The sequence below is a fragment of the Cucurbita maxima genome, unplaced genomic scaffold (genome assembly GCF_002738345.1).
Source record: "Cucurbita maxima cultivar Rimu unplaced genomic scaffold, Cmax_1.0 Cma_Scf00026, whole genome shotgun sequence".
NCBI classification, from domain to species: Eukaryota; Viridiplantae; Streptophyta; class Magnoliopsida; order Cucurbitales; family Cucurbitaceae; genus Cucurbita; species Cucurbita maxima.
The window spans coordinates 455,127-471,384 of NW_019272042.1; the positions used below are offsets into that span (position 1 = coordinate 455,127).

The 16,258-nt window shown below is 40.1% G+C and overlaps 4 protein-coding genes, 1 long non-coding RNA gene and 1 pseudogene across 20 annotated transcripts; 3 read left to right on the forward strand and 3 right to left on the reverse strand.

Annotated features, from left to right (window-relative positions):
• The first annotated feature begins 663 nt into the window (after positions 1-663).
• On the forward strand, positions 664-2,898 carry LOC111499104 (adenosylhomocysteinase). The gene is made up of 2 exons (XM_023150565.1): positions 664-1,478; positions 1,890-2,898. Exons 1-2 carry the CDS (start codon positions 768-770, stop codon positions 2,634-2,636), a joined length of 1,458 nt encoding a protein of 485 aa, XP_023006333.1. The 5' UTR covers positions 664-767; the 3' UTR covers positions 2,637-2,898.
• Positions 1,501-5,336, reverse strand: LOC111499110. The gene is made up of 3 exons (XR_002720899.1): positions 5,092-5,336; positions 1,704-1,707; positions 1,501-1,635 (listed from the first exon to the last, which is right to left on the reverse strand). It is a non-coding gene; the product is annotated as an uncharacterized LOC111499110 (long non-coding RNA).
• LOC111499105 lies at positions 4,172-6,383 on the forward strand (annotated as a pseudogene).
• Positions 6,209-7,701, reverse strand: LOC111499108. The gene is made up of 2 exons (XM_023150585.1): positions 7,480-7,701; positions 6,209-6,986 (listed from the first exon to the last, which is right to left on the reverse strand). Exons 1-2 carry the CDS (start codon positions 7,515-7,517, stop codon positions 6,689-6,691), a joined length of 336 nt encoding a protein of 111 aa, XP_023006353.1. The 5' UTR covers positions 7,518-7,701; the 3' UTR covers positions 6,209-6,688.
• A 617-nt stretch (positions 7,702-8,318) lies between these two features.
• LOC111499106 (high mobility group B protein 15-like) lies at positions 8,319-14,911 on the forward strand. 16 transcript variants are annotated; one of them, XM_023150577.1, is made up of 9 exons: positions 8,319-8,470; positions 9,567-9,775; positions 10,485-10,745; positions 10,910-10,988; positions 11,814-11,976; positions 12,129-12,251; positions 12,444-12,829; positions 12,920-13,418; positions 14,797-14,911. In XM_023150577.1, the coding sequence occupies exons 3-8, from the start codon at positions 10,576-10,578 to the stop codon at positions 13,415-13,417; spliced, it is 1,419 nt and encodes a 472-aa protein (XP_023006345.1). In that variant the 5' UTR covers positions 8,319-8,470; positions 9,567-9,775; positions 10,485-10,575; the 3' UTR covers position 13,418; positions 14,797-14,911. The 16 variants fall into 16 exon arrangements, with proteins under 16 accessions (XP_023006345.1, XP_023006348.1, XP_023006335.1 ...); XM_023150580.1 differs by lacking the exon at positions 14,797-14,911 and adding an exon at positions 13,539-13,668; XM_023150567.1 differs by lacking the exon at positions 14,797-14,911 and having other exon boundaries at positions 12,920-13,668.
• On the reverse strand, positions 14,458-15,977 carry LOC111499107 (ethylene-responsive transcription factor ERF062-like). Its single transcript, XM_023150584.1, has one exon. The coding sequence runs from the start codon at positions 15,890-15,892 to the stop codon at positions 14,669-14,671; it is 1,224 nt and encodes a 407-aa protein (XP_023006352.1). The 5' UTR covers positions 15,893-15,977; the 3' UTR covers positions 14,458-14,668.
• Positions 15,978-16,258: the final 281 nt, after the last annotated feature.

The window sequence follows — 16,258 nt, forward strand, 5'->3', positions numbered from 1 at the left end:
ATGCCGGGTGGTTGGCAAACTTGTTCGGTGACGCCACTCAACTAACGAGATAGAGAACAACATGATTATTTTTTATGTCTAATGCTATGAATTTTATCGTTTGTTGTAAAACTATTGACAATATTCTTACATTTTTTTAAAAAAATCTCAAACATAATTAAAAAAATTAAAAAAATACTCTTATTTTTAGTTTTAAATGAATTTATTTATTTTTATTCACACTCTTACTAAAAAAAATTTAGAATTTTGTTTAGAAAAATCAAAGATATTCTTACCGTTAGTTTGAAAATTTAATAATATTTAAAAAATAAAATTAAAAGAATCTAGAAATAATTTACAAGGGGTTAACCATAGGGTTCGTACATATTGATGATTAGAATTCTTTTTAATTTTTTTTATAAAGATAAAGTGTATTAATGAATATTTTTAAATTGTAAAAATCATTTTAAAATTTAAGATTATTAACCAAATTTCCAAAAATACGTATATGTATTTTTATTTGTTTAGTTTAAAAGAAAATAAAAAAAATTAGAAACCCGATTCGAAAACCGGTTTTGAAAGTCCAGACCCGATAAAATCACAATCTCAAACCCCTAATCTGGGGGTTGGAAGCCCCAAATCTGGACCGTCGATCTGACATTCGAACCTATTTATAGGGCCTCCGTTTGCTCAATTTTGTGTGCGCTCACATTTCTCTCTTCTGCGATCTTCTTCGTTATCGCAGAAACAAGAGATTTTTGTGTTCTTTCTTCCCCCAATCTCTCACCATGTCTCTCATTGTCGAGAAGACCGCTGGCGGCCGTGAGTACAAGGTCAAGGACATGTCTCAGGCCGACTTCGGTCGCCTCGAGATCGAGCTCGCCGAGGTCGAAATGCCCGGTCTCATGGCCTGCCGTACCGAATTCGGCCCCTCCCAGCCATTCAAGGGAGCTCGCATTACCGGCTCCCTCCACATGACCATCCAGACCGCGGTTCTCATCGAAACCCTTACCGCTCTCGGTGCTGAGGTCCGTTGGTGCTCCTGCAACATTTTCTCCACTCAGGACCACGCCGCTGCCGCGATTGCTCGCGACAGCGCGGCTGTGTTCGCCTGGAAGGGGGAGACTCTTCAGGAGTACTGGTGGTGTACCGAGCGTGCCTTGGATTGGGGTCCCGGTGGTGGTCCGGATCTGATTGTTGACGATGGTGGTGATGCGACTCTTTTGATTCATGAGGGTGTTAAGGCTGAGGAGATTTATGAGAAGAGCGGCGCTCTTCCTGATCCTTCTTCTACTGATAACGCTGAGTTTCAGATCGTGTTGACGATTATCAGAGATGGATTGAAATCTGACCCTAAGAGGTATCACAAGATGAAGGAGAGATTGGTTGGTGTTTCTGAAGAGACTACCACTGGTGTTAAGAGGCTATACCAGATGCAGGCCAGTGGAACCTTGTTGTTCCCTGCCATTAATGTCAATGACTCTGTCACTAAGAGCAAGGTATGATTTCTTGTGCATTTCATTTAGATCTGAGTTTCTGTTCTGTTTTTCATTTCTCTGTTGCTGTAGATCTGATTTCTGTGATAATTTTTCTGTTCGAATCCCGTCAGATCTGATAACCAATGGCTCATCCATGCTTGTATGTGTAGTGTTTGAACTGTAACTCTGTGAGCAAAATCTTTGGACTGATATCTTGCATGAGTTTAAAACAAGATGCTATTGGACTCATCTTGTTGAACCATTGTTCTTTGTTCTGTCTGTACACTTTCAAATTCAGTTACCCTGTTTTTCGCTATTGACTGATAACTGTAGATCTCTCATCAATCGATCTTGTCCTAGTGATGTTTTATTGTTAGCTTTGAGCTTTAAACACCAATAGTTCTGATTGGATTTACTTCTGATTGTTTACAGTTCGATAACTTGTATGGATGCCGACACTCTCTCCCTGATGGTTTGATGAGAGCTACCGATGTCATGATTGCCGGTAAGGTTGCTGTTGTGTGCGGTTATGGAGATGTTGGAAAGGGCTGTGCTTCTGCTCTCAAGCAAGCTGGAGCTCGTGTGATCGTGACCGAGATCGATCCAATTTGTGCCCTCCAGGCTCTTATGGAAGGACTTCCCGTCCTCACATTGGAAGATGTCCTCTCTGAGGCTGATATCTTCGTCACCACCACCGGTAACAAGGATATCATCATGGTCGACCACATGAGGAAAATGAAGAACAATGCCATCGTCTGCAACATTGGTCACTTTGACAATGAGATCGACATGCTCGGTCTTGAGAGCTACCCTGGTGTGAAGCGTATCACCATCAAGCCTCAAACCGACAGGTGGGTCTTCCCCGAAACCAACTCCGGCATCATCGTGTTGGCCGAGGGTAGACTCATGAACTTGGGTTGTGCCACTGGACACCCCAGCTTTGTCATGTCCTGCTCATTCACAAACCAAGTGATTGCACAGCTCGAGCTCTGGAATGAGAGGACATCCGGGAAGTACGAGAAGAAGGTGTATGTGTTGCCAAAGCACCTCGACGAGAAGGTGGCCGCACTTCACCTGGGCAAACTAGGTGCTAGGCTCACCAAGCTCAGCAAGGACCAAGCTGACTACATCAACGTGCCAGTTGAGGGTCCATACAAGCCTGCTCACTACAGGTACTGAGAGGAGAATTCTGGTTTTACAAGTAGGGGTTTATTGAAGTGTTTGGGGTTAGTGGTCTGAAGGGGAAAGGGTCTGCGCGTTGAAGAGAGACCCACTGTATGGGGCTGAATAAGGTTAGATTTGGCTGTGTGAAAAATATTACTTGTTTTTGTTTTAATCTTTTTTTTTTTTTTTTGTTGAATTTGTGGCATCGTGATTATCGGTGAGAAAGAACAGAGAAAAAAGAAGAGAAATTGCTGCCTTTATTTTTTTTGTTGTTTTAGAAATATAGCTGTCTTGGATTTTCTTGATATTTTATTTGTGCACGTTTCTCTTTAATAATCCCATTTCTTTTTTTTTTTTATATAAAAAAGACAGATTATTGTCTTAAATAAATATGATTTGTTGTATTTGGCTGTCCAAATTTTAAAAGTATCATATATCTGCAATATTTTGGCTGTCCAAATTTTTATTGTGAAGATTTCCTTGGGGAAAAAATTTGGTTAGCGGATATTTGACATTTTTTTGGTCTTTTATTCATTTATTTATTTAATTATTTAATGATACTCTTACTTTAAGAACTCAATCATAAATAAATTTTAGATCTCAAATTTGGAATAATTCTTTTACAAATTTTCACATCACTTTTCTTATAATAGAATTTTTTGGTTAAACTACTTTATTCTATTTTCAAACTAAGTTTGAAAATTAAAATATTGGAAGGAAGGATATATGATACTTTTAAAAGTTTTAATAATCGGCTTACTACTTAAAAAAAAAAAAGGGTTGAATTTTAAAATGTGTCCTTAAATTTACAAATATTTATTAATATATTAAAACTTTTTATCATTATTTAAAATTACGCTGGCACTTTTCTGAAGGTAGAAAAATACTCTTAGATATGAACATAAAAAGATTCTTAGTTGGCACTTTTCTAAAGGTAAAAAAATACTCTTAGATATAAACATAAAAATATTCTATTAGTATTACATAAAAATGTCTCCTTTGCTTCAACTTCAAACTTTTCTTATTTTTAAATGTAATTGCAAATAAAAATGTCAATTTCAAACAAAATCATAAAAGAATAAAGCATCCAAAATAGCCAAATTTTTAAAAGTTATTTGGAATAGGAAAGAACCAACTTGGAAAAAAAATATGAGTGTTAGAATTTAATATATTTATATTTGGAAATAGTTATAAATGAGAGAATTAATCATTTCTATTTTGAGTTTTAATATTTAAGAAGAGATAAAAAGATTAGAAATATGTAGAAATGGAAGAATTAAAGAAGAGATTAAAAGTATATTTAAGAAGCTAAAGAAAAAAAAAAGAAAAAGAAATTGAGTTATTAAAAAAATTTGAAACAATTAAATGTATTAAAGACTAAAATACTAAAAATATTAACCGATAACATTTTAGATTATCCATTAAAAAACCGACCCGAAACCGGTCTAGAAAATGAAGACCCGATAAAAATCACAATCTCAAAGCCCTAAGGTGGGAGTTGGAAGCCCCGAATGTGGACCGTCGATTTATCTATTTATAGGGCCTCAGTTTGCTCTATCCTTTGTGCGCTCACATTTCTCTCTTCTGCGATCTTCTTCTTCATCGCAGAAACAAGAGATTTTTGTGTTCTTTCTTCCCCAATTCTCTCGCAATGTCTCTAATTGTCGAGAAGACCGCCGGCGGCCGTGAGTACAAGGTCAAGGACATGTCTCAGGCCGACTTCGGCCGCCTCGAGATCGAGCTCGCTGAGGTCGAAATGCCTGGCCTCATGGCTTGCCGTACCGAATTCGGCCCTTCCCAGCCATTCAAGGGAGCTCGCATCACCGGCTCCCTCCACATGACCATCCAAACCGCGGTGCTCATCGAAACCCTCACCGCTCTAGGCGCCGAGGTTCGTTGGTGCTCCTGCAACATTTTCTCCACTCAGGACCATGCCGCTGCCGCGATTGCTCGCGACAGCGCCGCCGTGTTCGCCTGGAAGGGGGAGACACTTCAGGAGTACTGGTGGTGTACCGAGCGCGCCTTGGACTGGGGCCCTGGTGGTGGTCCGGATCTGATTGTTGACGATGGTGGTGATGCTACTCTCTTGATTCACGAGGGAGTTAAGGCTGAGGAGATTTATGAGAAGAGCGGCGTTCTTCCTGATCCTTCTTCTACTGATAGCGCTGAGTTTCAGATCGTGTTGACGATTATTAGAGATGGATTGAAATCTGACCCTAAGAGGTATCACAAGATGAAGGAGAGATTGGTTGGTGTCTCGGAAGAGACTACCACCGGTGTTAAGAGGCTATACCAGATGCAGGCCAGTGGAACCTTGTTGTTCCCTGCCATTAATGTCAATGACTCTGTCACTAAGAGCAAGGTATGATTTCTTGTGCTTTTCTTTTAGATCTGAACTTCTTCTCTGTTTTTTCATTTCCCTTTTGCTGTAGATCTGATTTTTGTATTCAAATCCCGTCAGATCTGTGACCCAAGCTCATCCATGCTTGTATTGTGTTGTGTTTGAATCATCCATATCCATGCTTGTACTTGCTTCTGAATCCTGCATGAGTTTAAAACAAGCTGTTAATGGAATTCAATTTCAGTTACCCTGTTTTCCGCTGTTGACTGATAATTAAGTATCTTTCATCTGCCAATCGAACCGTTGTAACGTTCTGTTGTCAATTTTTAGCTTTAAACACCAATCTGGTTCTAAGCGGATTCAATTCCGATTGTTTACAGTTCGACAACTTGTATGGATGCCGACACTCTCTCCCTGATGGTTTGATGAGAGCTACTGATGTCATGATTGCCGGTAAGGTTGCTGTTGTGTGCGGTTATGGAGATGTTGGAAAGGGCTGTGCTTCTGCTCTCAAGCAAGCTGGCGCTCGTGTTATCGTGACCGAGATTGATCCAATTTGTGCCCTCCAGGCTCTCATGGAAGGCCTTCCCGTCCTCACCTTAGAAGATGTTGTCTCTGAGGCTGATATCTTCGTCACCACCACCGGTAACAAGGATATCATCATGGTTGACCACATGAGGAAGATGAAGAACAATGCCATTGTCTGCAACATTGGTCACTTTGACAATGAGATTGACATGCTCGGTCTTGAGAGCTACCCTGGTGTGAAGCGTATCACCATCAAGCCTCAAACCGACAGGTGGGTCTTCCCCGAAACCAACTCCGGCATCATCGTGTTGGCCGAGGGTAGACTCAAACTTGGGTTGTGCCACTGGACACCCCAGCTTTGTCATGTCCTGCTCTTTCACAAACCAAGTCATTGCACAGCTCGAGCTCTGGAACGAGAGGACATCTGGGAAGTATGAGAAGAAGGTTTACGTGTTGCCCAAGCACCTTGATGAGAAGGTGGCTGCCCTTCACCTGGGCAAACTAGGTGCTAGGCTTACCAAGCTCAGCAAGGACCAAGCTGACTACATCAATGTGCCAGTTGAGGGTCCATACAAGCCTGCTCACTACAGGTACTGAGGAAAATTCTGGTTTTACAGTAGGGTTTTTTTGAAGTCTTTGGGTTAGTGGTCTGAAGGGGTAAGGGTCTGTGTTGAAGAAAGAAAGACGCGTTGTGTATGGGTTGAATAAGGAAGGTTAGATTTGGCTGTGTGAAAAAATATCATTTGTTTTTGTTTTTTTTAGCTGAATCTGTTGTATCGTTTTTTATCGGTGAGGAAAAAGAGAAAAGGCAGAAGAAATTTCTTCTTTTATTTTATGTGTTTTAGGAAATGTATCCGTCCCGGATTTTATGGATATTTTGTTGGTTCTCTTTATTATTTGTGAACGTGTTTCTTCGATAATCGCTGATTTTAGGAAGGTTGTTGTCTTAAATGAATATGATTTGTTTTGTTGTAAGATTAGAAGAAGCGGTAGAGTCGTGGCACTAAAACCTACCAAAAACCATCAAACAAAAAGTTCATCCTCTAATATTAAAGAGGTTAATGATATATTTCTAAATTATTATATTACGTAGTCTCTATTATTTTAAAAGGAGACAAATAAAATTATACTCGAAAAAAGAGAACGTACCGCGAAGATGACGTTGCATCCTCGTTTGAGGACTTTCAACCAAGAGAAACTAAGTCATCTTGATGAAATCCTCCGCGAAATCGACCGGAAGCAGTTCAGATGAAGGAACCGGCACCGATCGTATGCCGTCTGATCGACGGCAACGAGGATGAGGTGATTTACCGAAGGCCGAGTGCCTTCTCCGAGCCAGAAACTGTCGAGAAACACGTCCAGCATAGTAGCAACGGCTGTGGTTTCTTGATCGGCGTACACCTTGTTTACGACGGCGATTATCACCGTCTTGTTCGCCACAGAGCCGATTCAAGCTCGTCTCGTGGTGCAAGGGAATCATAATCGCTGGTATTACTCTGTAACATTGAATCCAGAACAAATTCAAAATTAATTTTAAATCACACAAAAACGTCAAATGTAACCGATTTCATTAGTCGCGATGCAACAGCATCAAATCATCAATACAGTTCTGCAACAATGAATCCATAACGAATTCACACAATCAACTCTAAATTACACAAAAACGACAAAGACAGAATCAAATCACTAGTAATGTTCAGCAAAAGTAAATCCAGAACCAGTTCACACAATCGATTCTCAATTGAAAGAAGAACAAAAAAAAAAAAAAAAAAAAAAAAAAAAAAAAAAAAAAAAAAAAAAAAAAAAAAAAAAAAAAAAAAGAAAAAGAAAAAAGAAAAACGATAGGCGACTTCACAAGTAGCGGTGCAACAGAACCAAAATGACTAGAATTACTCTGCAAGGATTAATCCAGAACGATTTCACAATCAATTGAAAATTTCAAAAATGAAAATAAATAATAAAGTTAGAGATAGAAATTGCGATTTGGACCTGATTTTGAAGCTTTGTGCTGCTGCAATGGCTTCCATCGGAGAGGAGTGAAAGGATCCAAAACAGAGGAAGACGAGATGCAAAACAAGAGAATTCCGGTGAAGAAAAGAGACAAAAAAAATCTCATAATGTCCGACGTAAAGCTTAGGAAAATCCACGGAAATGCGGTGGAAGAACGAGAAGAACGGTAGGATTTTAGGAATTCGCCTCGTGATCTCTGGCTGAACGAAACTTCAGTGAGCGCCATAATTAATGAAGTATTTAAGTTTTTATTTATTTATTTATATTTAAAGTTTGGGCCACTTGATGCCAAAATGTCCAGGCCCAATAACGGCCCACGATCCATCTACAAGTGAGACCAATTTCCTTCACCATCTCAGCGTCCATTATGCAAAGAATCTGAACCGTCCAGCTCGAATACACGAACTTTGGCCCTAAAATTTCCCAATTAGAAAGCCATTCAAAAATATATTTGAATTTTCAAAAATTATTTTTTAAAAACTTTTAAATTTCTTAAAAAAATTAAAAATTAAAAATTTCCTTACAATTAGTACCATTTAAAAAAAAAAAATATATTAAACAATTTTCATTCATAAATTAACGATAAAATTTTTTATGTTATAAAGGTTAATGATGGTAATTCTAATTTTAAAAATTTATAGGTATTTTTTAAATATAATAATTTTTTTTTATTTTTTAAAAGATATATTAATATATATTTATGAAATAAATTTATTTCCAGTCATTTTTATTAATTTAGGTATAAATTAAATACCAAAATAATATAAATTAAAAAGAAATAGCCGATTTTTTCCCCATAGGAATGCAATTAATAACAGTTCGAGGATGAAGACGACCCCCCGCCATAACGTATTCCTCATTTTCCTCCATAACTTTCGTATTTTTCGATTCCTAATCTACCCTTCTTCTTCATCCAATACTCCCGGTTTCTTCTTGGTTTTCGCTCGCAATCAATGTCCTCTTAATCGAGGTTAGTTCTTTCTAAACCCTTCTCTTTTGTAATGTTTTTGGGATTTTATGAAAATTTCCCCCTCCTAATTGGCTTCTTCATTCATCTTTCTATCTCTGGAGTATGTAATTTTCCCCCCTTTCTAATGCTTTTATAGTTTTTCTTTTCTGAAACTGTTTAATCTGTCATATTATGATCTGGGTTGTTTGCATTTTCTTATTAAGTTGTGGAAATAATGGACAGTTTGGTTTGAATCACTGTTATGTTTGGTGATTCCATTAATTTCTACTTTGTTTCTGCTCTGATTAGTGATTTTCATTGTGGGGTTTCTTTACTTTAGTGAATGGAGTGTTCCCCCCACCTTCGAACCCAAACCCCATCTGTTCATTCATAATAGCATCTCCTTTGGATTTCTTTGTCTGTGTTTTTAGGGTTGTATGAAGAATCTGCAACTTTTGAAAGCTGATTTAGTGTTAGATAATGGGGAAATAGATAGGGAGAAGAAGAAGAAGAAAGCACTTTTTGGGTTTGTCAACATAGAGGAGACAATGGTTTAATAACCCATTAGATATCTTTGGAATGACAGGGAAAGGTGCATTGCTCTGTACTAGCCCTGAAACTTTCCCAGTGAGATTTATTGCAATGGCCTTAATGGGAGGCTTTTCTCATCGCCTCTGTATGAAAAGTGTCTGGCTTCTGGGTGGTTCTTTGGTTTCAGCCCCTTGATTCTATAAGAGGAATTCATGGCTGTGACGGCTTCGCTGTACCATTTGCTTTTTTCGGTATTTGAATCTCTACTGTGAGTTATTTCATGTGAGATCCCACGTTGGTTGGAGAGGGGAGCGAATAATTTTTTAAAACGGTGTAAAAACTTCTTACTAGTAGAAGCGTTTAAAAACCGTGAGACTGATGGTTATATGTAACGGTCAAATACTATCTGCTAGCGGTAGACTTGGGTTTGTTCAGGTAGTTGTGGTGTTTCTTGTTATCTTGGTTCTGAACTTTCGATTTGCATGATAGTGATTGTGAAGGGAGTGGGGTGGGGTTATTTATCTATCTCTATGAAGTTTCTGTTGTTTTTGTGGCCATTTATGAATCTTTGCATCATGCATTGCAGTTGATTCAGTCTTCTACTGAGTGGCATCGCTTACTCCTTCAACATTTGAGTCTCCCCAACCATCTTCAATGGAGCAAATTTTCTAGAGGAACCGAACTCAACGGCTCGAGAACAGATTCCAGCTTCAATTATCACTTGTAGACCCTTTTGAATTGCTTACAACCTTGGCTACATCAACTTCTATAATGTAAGGTATCGCTTTAGCCAAGGTAGAATGACATCCCCTTCAGCAGTCTTGATAATTTGCCCCTCCTCTAATTGTGAGATCCCACATCGGTTGGAGAGGAGAACAAAACATTCTTTATAAGGGTGTGGAAACCTCTCCCTAGCAAACCACGTTTTAAAATTTTTGAGGGAAAGCCCGAAAGGGAAAGCTCAAAGAGCACAATTATTTTCTGGTATAAAGCTTTTGGAGACCTGTTGCTGTTTAAAACCTTTAGAAGCTTTCCCTTTAAAATGCCGTAACTCTTGAAAAAACAAATCCAGCAAACCATCAGGGCCGAGGGTTCGAGGTATATTCATCTGGTTACAGGCCGATGGAACGTCATCCTCGGTGTAGGTAGGTACAAAAGCCTCATTCATTTCACCACTATCACTTGGCTTGAGTCGCTTAGAAAGTGAGAAACTCAACCATTGCTATCTTACCCATAACACGAAACAAGACTATTTGAAATAATCAGATATAAGCTATGCTGTACCATTTTTCTTTTGGGTCTTTGCATGTCTACCTTATTGCCGGTAGTTATTTCATCACTATCACTCCGTTTGCATCATGATTCTGAAAGGAGTGGGGGTGGAGAGGTTATTTGTCTCTGTGAATTTCTGTTGTTTTTGCTCATTTTTTACTGTTCTTTGCATGCAATGCAGCCAGATGTTTCAAACTTTTATTGCTGTTTTTGTTTTCTTCAAATTTCATAGAACAGAGTGATGGATGTGCTTGAACAGTTCATTGATCGATTATAGAAGAGGAAGTAACAGAGGCACGCTGGTGTAGCAGGACGAGTTGACCATGGCCTCGACTTCTTTTGCTGGCAGGAAGCAACTGCCAGTGATTGAAGCTACTTCTAGCTGTATTCCATACCCACCACCGCAGACAACATATGAGGATATTGTAGCTAATCCAAATATCTTTATGGCATCCTTGGAAAAGCTCCATTCTGTCATGGGAACTAAGTTCATGTATTCTTCTTAAACACTTACTCCTTTATCTGTGAAGTGGACCTTGTCATTCATTTAATGGAAGTTTCTCAAATCTTGTTTAAATAGAGATAAAATGTTTGTTCTCCATTTTGTTGGTTTTGCAATTAGATTCTGTTTTTCACTTTTGGCTCTTGAAAACGCAGGATCCCGATTATTGGTGGGAAAGAACTAGACCTGCATCGACTTTTCGTGGAGGTTACTTCTCGTGGTGGCATTGAGAAGGTAAAATAGCTTGCTTTGAATCTTGTGATCAATATTTTCATATCTGAAACTTGATGCTTGACCTTGGAGTCGAAATTTGTTCGTTATGGGCAAATATAAGGCCATTATTTGAGCCTATTTCCTGCTTTTTCATTCACTTTCACGATTGTTAAATTGTGAGATCCCACGTTGGTTGGAGAGGGGAACAAAACATTCCTTATAAGGGTGTGGAAACCTCTCTTTAGTAGATGTGCTTTAAAACTGTGAGGAGGCTAACGACGATACGTAACGGGCCAAAGCAGACAATATTTTCTAGCAGTGGGCTTGGGCTGTTACAAATGGTATCAGAGCCAGATATCGGACAATGTGCCAGCGAGGACACTGGGCTCCCAACGTGGGGTAGATTTTGAGATCCCACGTCAGTTGGAGAGGGGAACAAAATATTTCTTAAGGGTGTAGAAACCTCTTCCTAACAGATACGTTTTAAAACCTTGAGGGGAGCCTAGGAGGGAAAACTCAAAGAGAATAATATCTACTAGCTTGGGCTGTTACATAAATATTGCTACTCTCGAAGATGATTAGATGGCTGAGTTTTTTTTTTCTCTTTCAGTAAACGTTTTGATGCTATAATCCGAGTGCGTTTATCAGATTCTTGGCCAATATTGAATTTGGTTTCTTATTGAACAAAGACCTGGATGATGTTGTGTCATGGTATTGAATCTTTTTGCTATGGTTTTAGCCCTTCTAACACGGTTGACGGGTTAAAGTTGAATCATTAAAGCACAATATTCATTACAAATTCATATGATCGAGCAGCTCGAGAATGTAACAATCTGAATTTTACAGGTTATAAGAGAGAGAAGATGGAAAGAAGTAACTTCAGTTTTCAATTTCCCTTCAACGGCCACCAATGCCTCTTTCGTTCTCAGGAAGTATTATCTTTCGTTGCTTCATCATTTTGAACAGATTTACTTCTTCAAAGCTGTGGGATGGACACCAATAATTTCTGGCAAGTGAAACTCACCACCCCCCCCCCCCCCCCCCCCCCCCCCCCCCCCCCCCCCCCCCCCCCCCCCCCCCCCCCCCCCCCCCCCCCCCCCCCCCCCCCCCCCCCCCCCCCAAGGCTTCTGCTCTTGATTTTCTAACACAGCAATCTTTCAGATTCCTCTCTGTGCCCAAGTGCAGCGACGATTCCTACCCAAGGGACGGCCTCTATGTTACCACCATCAGATAATCAGGCGGCGTCCCAGCCTCCACGTAGTACTGCAACTGAACTTCCAGCAGGTGTATTCTGTGGTCCTTTAGAGACATACATGGAAAATAAGTCGGGGAGCAATATACATGCGTGCTTGAGCTTCAATTTCTTTATGTGCTTGCGTCGTATTTTATAGTCGATAACGCATGGTTTCTCTCGTTACATACTGAGGTTGTAACCACATCTGATTAATAATTAGATAAATTTTCTTCTCCCTACAGTTGCTCCGGGATCGACATCTCCAGCAGGAGGGTTTCCAGTGATCGGAGTCATTGACGGGAAATTTGATAGCGGATATCTTATTACTGTTACTGTAGGGACGGAGAAGCTAAAAGGTGTGCTTTATCAGGCTTCTTCTGAGCAACCTACTCAGCCTGTTGGTGTTTTTGCCAAAGATGGTACACCAAATGCTCATCAGCATCGCCGTCGGAAGAAATATGAGATAAAACGAAGGGATCCCGGTCATCCGAAGCCAAATAGAAGCGGCTACAACTTCTTCTTTGCTGAGCAGCATGCTAGACTCAAACCATTACACCCGGGGAAGGACAGGGAGATAAGCAGAATGATTGGTGACCTTTGGAATAAACTTAAAGAGTCTGAAAGAATAGTAAGGATTGCAATACACTGTCGTTTATGCTTTCGGAATTCGTCACATCTCTGGTACTAGCCGGTATCGACGAGTTTTCTTTACTTGCAGGTTTACCAGGAGAAAGCTATGAAAGATAAAGAACGATACAGAGTCGAGATGGAGGATTACAGAGAGAAGCTGAGGACAGGCCAAGTCATCAGTGATGCAGTGCCTTTACAGCAGCGTCTTCCCGAGCCAGACCTGAATATGGTCTATGCTGACAAGAATGAAGAAACGGAGGATGGCGAGTCTCCACAAACCCCAGATAATGATACAAGCTATGTTGAAGGCAACTCCGGAGAGTATAAAATGGAAGTGAAGGAGGAGGACGAAGAGGAGGAAGAGGAGGACTCGGAAGAAGATGCATCTCCGAAAGGAATTGGTATTGTGGATGTTAATGCTTTGGTCGAGGAGGAACAGTGCAAGACGGGAACAGCCGAAGAGGATGTTAGAAAAGAGAGTAGCACAGTTGGGGACGATAAAGAAGTGTACGCCGGGGAGTCGGTAATGATGGAGGTGGATGCAAAGGAAGAACCAGAACCAACAACAGACATTCGAGAAAATTAAGGTACTATACTGCTCAGTTTTTGCAGAGCCTCATCATGTTTCCCTGTCTCTTGCTTCCATTACTAAAGCTAATACTTGTAAAGTTTTCAAGTTTTCTGAAAGACTTTGAGATTCTTATCAGGGAAAAGTTTTGGATCTTTCCATCACTTCTGTTTTGGGAAGAAATTTTGTTGCCTTTTGTTGAACATTCCAACTGGAATCACTCCCTGATTTGTTTATAAGCGAAGCCGGTTATTAGTAGCAGGTCGAGACACCTGGTCACTCCCCTTATGATCATACAATGTATGAACTAAGATTGTCAATTAATCTTTAATAGAGAGCTATCTCAATTGTCGAGTCTACATTTGTATCAGATGGCTTGATAGCTATAGGACCGTGCCCTAGATGCTTATGATGTAAGTGCCACCGGTTAATATACAGGGACTGTTAGGGAGTCTCCAACTGTCTTGTCTTCGTGAACTGGTCTCGAATGATAAGGGTCTAGGATTGCTCCCTTAGATTATGATGATTATACTATATGGAGACTATTGGAGAGTCGATCACTAATCTCTATCAGGGAACCGCCTTAATTTACAGAATGTGTGTATGTACTTTGAGTTTGAGGGATTATGAAACCGTGCCTCACTTTAGTAAAAGATTCGATTAGCTCAAATGAGCTTGTCGATATCATCAAAGCTTACAAAGGGGTGTTAGAGATGAAAGAAAAAGTACCCAATAGAGACAATAGATCACGTAGTCCTCCGAGTCAAACACCGAACCTTAGTATACCTCTGATTCATCCTTTGTCCCGACTAAATCATCTTATACGGAAAGAAATTTGTTAGCCGTCGTTATGAACCTAGGCAATAGTATTCCGATAAAAGAGCTGACAAAGGGGATGGGCCAAACAGGGAGTCTACTGGACGGGATTCAACTAGCGGAGGCTCTTGGAACAACTGGAATAATCAGTTCCGAAATGAGCGTATTATGGGACAGTCGCTTTTATAAGCTTATCTCATCATTTGGGGTTCTTCCTTTCATGTGATATACAAAAGAAAGCACTGTTCTTTACATTTGAATACAAAGATTTGAAAGATCAACCAATGTGCTTCACAAAAAAGAGAAGAAAACACTGAAACCAAATTCAATAAATTTACAGATAGATATGGAAAAACAAAATGGGGTTTCAAAAAAAAAAAAAATAAATAAAATAAAATAAAGAAGCCCCTCCAAATAAAAAGAAATAACGAGAACCAAAAGAAAGAAAGAAATTTATGAATCAGAAACTAACAGAGCATCCCAAATCATGTCCATGTCCAAAGATGGCATTCTGCTGAGCTGAACATGTTGTTCAATTTCCAAGATTCCATATTGATTTCTCTTCAACTCCTCTGTTTCAGATCCGCCACCGTTGCCGCCACTGCCCGACATGTTTTCCGGTGAAAAACTCACCGGATTCTGGTTCAAATTTAGCACTTTTGAATCTCCCTGCAACAGTCTTTTCTCTGAAATAGAAGAAGGGTCAATGGCGGATTTGGTGGCAGTGGTTGCTGTGGTCGTTTTTTTTCTACCGGAGTTCCCCTGCGTGATCGCCTGCAACTTCGCCTCCAGCAGCGCCGCCGTGGTACGGTTAAGAGAGTTGGATTTCAGGCGGTGCTTCTGATCGGGAAAATTCAAATGTGCGAATTCCCCTCTCAGTATATAGGCGGCAGTGTCGTACGCGACGGCGGCTTCCACCGCTGTATCGAAGGTCCCAAGCCAAACCCTCGTCCGGTTCCTCGGTAGCCGAATCTCCGCCACCCATTTCCCCCAGTGCCGCTGCCGGACACCTCTGAACAACTTTCCGACCGCCGTTGCCGTCGCCGATGTCTCTGTTTTGTGATTCCCCTGTTTTCTTCCAATCTGTTTCATCGGCTGAGTTTTCGTCGCCCCCAGCCAGAAATCACTGTAATTTCTCGACGCAGTGGCAGCAATGGCGTCGGCCTGATTCTGAATTTGGTTGCTTTTCAGCCATTGGAACCCATTTTGAGCTTGAATTTGAAATGGGTATGGATCAACAATGGGGGGTTCTTGAAGAAACAGAGTCAAATTTGTTGAATCTGTTCTAGACTGAAACAGAGGAGAAGAAGAAAAAGACTCAGATTCTTGTTTGGGAAAACTCTCCAAGAAATTCAAAGGAATGAACCTTTCTCCATCTGCCTGAACATTACTTTCGATCAAATTCCCACCAGAAATCTCTGTTTTCCCCCTCGAAAACATTCTAAACGACGAAGAAGGCGAAGAAGAAGAAGAAGAAGAAGAAGAAGATGGAGACTTCGATTGATCATTGCCTTTGGAACCGCCATTTTCAGACCTTGAAGCTCGAGCCATGGATTCCCAGAGACTTGGATCGCCATAAAAGCAAGACCCAGACACCAATTCTTGTAAAGAAGAAGATGAAAAATCCTTTTGAATTATGTTTTTTTGTTCTTCTAAGAGTGGGAATTGATCCGCCATGGTTGAAGAAGAAGAAGAACTGGAAATACAGCAAACTCAAGACATCATTATGCTATATATATATATACATATATATAACATTTCATGTGATGGGTATCTACTTTTTTTCACAAAAAAGTTTTAAGTTATCATCTGAGTCAGATCTATAATTCTTTTATCTTTTAAGGGTTTTCCTCAAAACTCGTCTCATTCCATTTGCCTCCACTCCTGAGTTCGTGCAAGCCATTTCTCTGTTTCTTTTTTCTCCTTTTCATGGCTGTCCAATCAGAGGCTGACAGGTCATCTCTGTTTAGCTGACCTGTCGGCTAGAATTGTCCATGGACATGGCTGAATATCCACCATGAAAGGAAGTAAAGAACCTCAAAG

Coding starts and splice junctions, on each gene's coding strand:
- LOC111499104 (XM_023150565.1), top strand. CDS start 768: ATGTCTCTCATTGTCGAGAAGACCGCTGGCGGCCGTGAGTACAAGGTC. Junction 1,479..1,889: donor ACTCTGTCACTAAGAGCAAG/GTATGATTTCTT, acceptor GATTGTTTACAG/TTCGATAACTTGTATGGATG.
- LOC111499108 (XM_023150585.1), bottom strand. CDS start 7,517: ATGGAAGCCATTGCAGCAGCACAAAGCTTCAAAATCAG. Junction 6,987..7,479: donor GCACAAAGCTTCAAAATCAG/GTCCAAATCGCA, acceptor TCAATGTTACAG/AGTAATACCAGCGATTATGA.
- LOC111499106 (XM_023150577.1), top strand. CDS start 10,576: ATGGCCTCGACTTCTTTTGCTGGCAGGAAGCAACTGCCAGTGATTGAA. Junction 11,977..12,128: donor ATGGACACCAATAATTTCTG/GCAAGTGAAACT, acceptor GCAATCTTTCAG/ATTCCTCTCTGTGCCCAAGT. Junction 12,252..12,443: donor TGCAACTGAACTTCCAGCAG/GTGTATTCTGTG, acceptor TTCTCCCTACAG/TTGCTCCGGGATCGACATCT.
- LOC111499107 (XM_023150584.1), bottom strand. CDS start 15,892: ATGGCGGATCAATTCCCACTCTTAGAAGAACAAAAAAACATAATTCAA.